Here is a 1,172-nt window from a genome sequence, read left to right as displayed (position 1 = left end):
AATCTCTCTTTAAATGAACAATTTTGGTTGGGGTAGTTGGCAGATTGAAAAGCAGTGTGTTTATTTCATGGTGAATTGGTGATGCAAATCTCAGTACCATTGTATTATGTAGTATTGTTACCCATACTGTGTATTTAATAACACATTCTTCTTTGTAGGATAATCCTGATGTTATAGACCCTCCTATGGACTTCAGCACTGTGAAAGAAACTTTGGAAGCAGGAAATTATGGTAGTCCTCTGGAATTTTATAAGGACGTTCGCCAAATATTCAGCAACTCCAAAGCTTATACCTCTAATAAAAAGTCAAGGGTATGAAAAAATGATATTAGGTAGATTAATTATCTAAGTGGTTACTAAATTATATATGTATCAAGTAGTTTTCTTTTACCAGTTTTAAAATTGCTAAAGAAGTATGTATTACAATTCTGACATAGTTATTGAAGTTTCATTCTCTGTATCTTCTCTGAAGCAAGTTTATTAGCTGTGCTAAAGAAAGATACATTTAGCATAATCATTTTGACATTAAGTACTTCTTTTCTTCCTACCTGACTCTTCATTACTCTTTATTCATATTTCTATCTTTCAGAGAGACGTCAAAAAAGGAGAAGTAGTAATTTAAGTTCCCTTTAATATGTCCAATTATAATTTGATAAATAAAAGTGGTTGATAGTATGTATATGAGATATTTGGATTAGCTCTGGGTATTTATGTTTCCTTTATTATAGCAAATAATGAACCATGTTGGGAAGTGGTAACTGTTTATTCATACTCACATTTAATACCTTCCCTGTTTTGTCAGAACTTAAATATCTTAAGAACAAAAAAGTAGTAATAATTTTTGGTTTTTATAATCACAGGGATCCGATTAACTTTTAAATCAGTTGTGCACTAAGTATATATTTGCCCACTTTCACTTCATATAAAAATGAATTTTCAGTAATTTCTGCAGGTATAATTTTTCCACATTTGGTGTATTTCCTCCATATATACTTACATATGTTTATATATTCTTTAAAACTGTAAGTTTTATATTTTGAAGCCTTTTCTCAGCTTATATATTATGAACATTTTCCCTTGTCATTATGACTCGTTCAAAACAGGAGTTTTAGTGTCTCCTATACTTTTCTACTATATGGTTGTTTTATGTTATTTAACCACTGTTCTGGTTCT

The 1,172-nt window shown here is 29.9% G+C and overlaps 1 protein-coding gene across 1 annotated transcript in view; it reads left to right on the top strand.

Moving 5' to 3' along the window:
• Positions 1 to 1,172, top strand: part of BRWD3 (bromodomain and WD repeat domain containing 3) — a gene marked incomplete at both ends in the record, with an annotated part of 145,811 nt that overhangs the window by 143,526 nt on the left and 1,113 nt on the right. Inside the window, 1 exon segment of the mRNA XM_077779436.1 lies at positions 159 to 311. Within this exon segment, the coding sequence (XP_077635562.1) occupies positions 159 to 311 (153 nt within the window).

The sequence above is a fragment of the Crocuta crocuta genome, unplaced genomic scaffold (genome assembly GCF_008692635.1).
Source record: "Crocuta crocuta isolate KB4526 unplaced genomic scaffold, BGI_CrCroc_1.0 scaffold2236, whole genome shotgun sequence".
Taxonomy (NCBI): Eukaryota; Metazoa; Chordata; class Mammalia; order Carnivora; family Hyaenidae; genus Crocuta; species Crocuta crocuta.
This window is presented reverse-complemented; position numbering and strand designations above follow the sequence as displayed.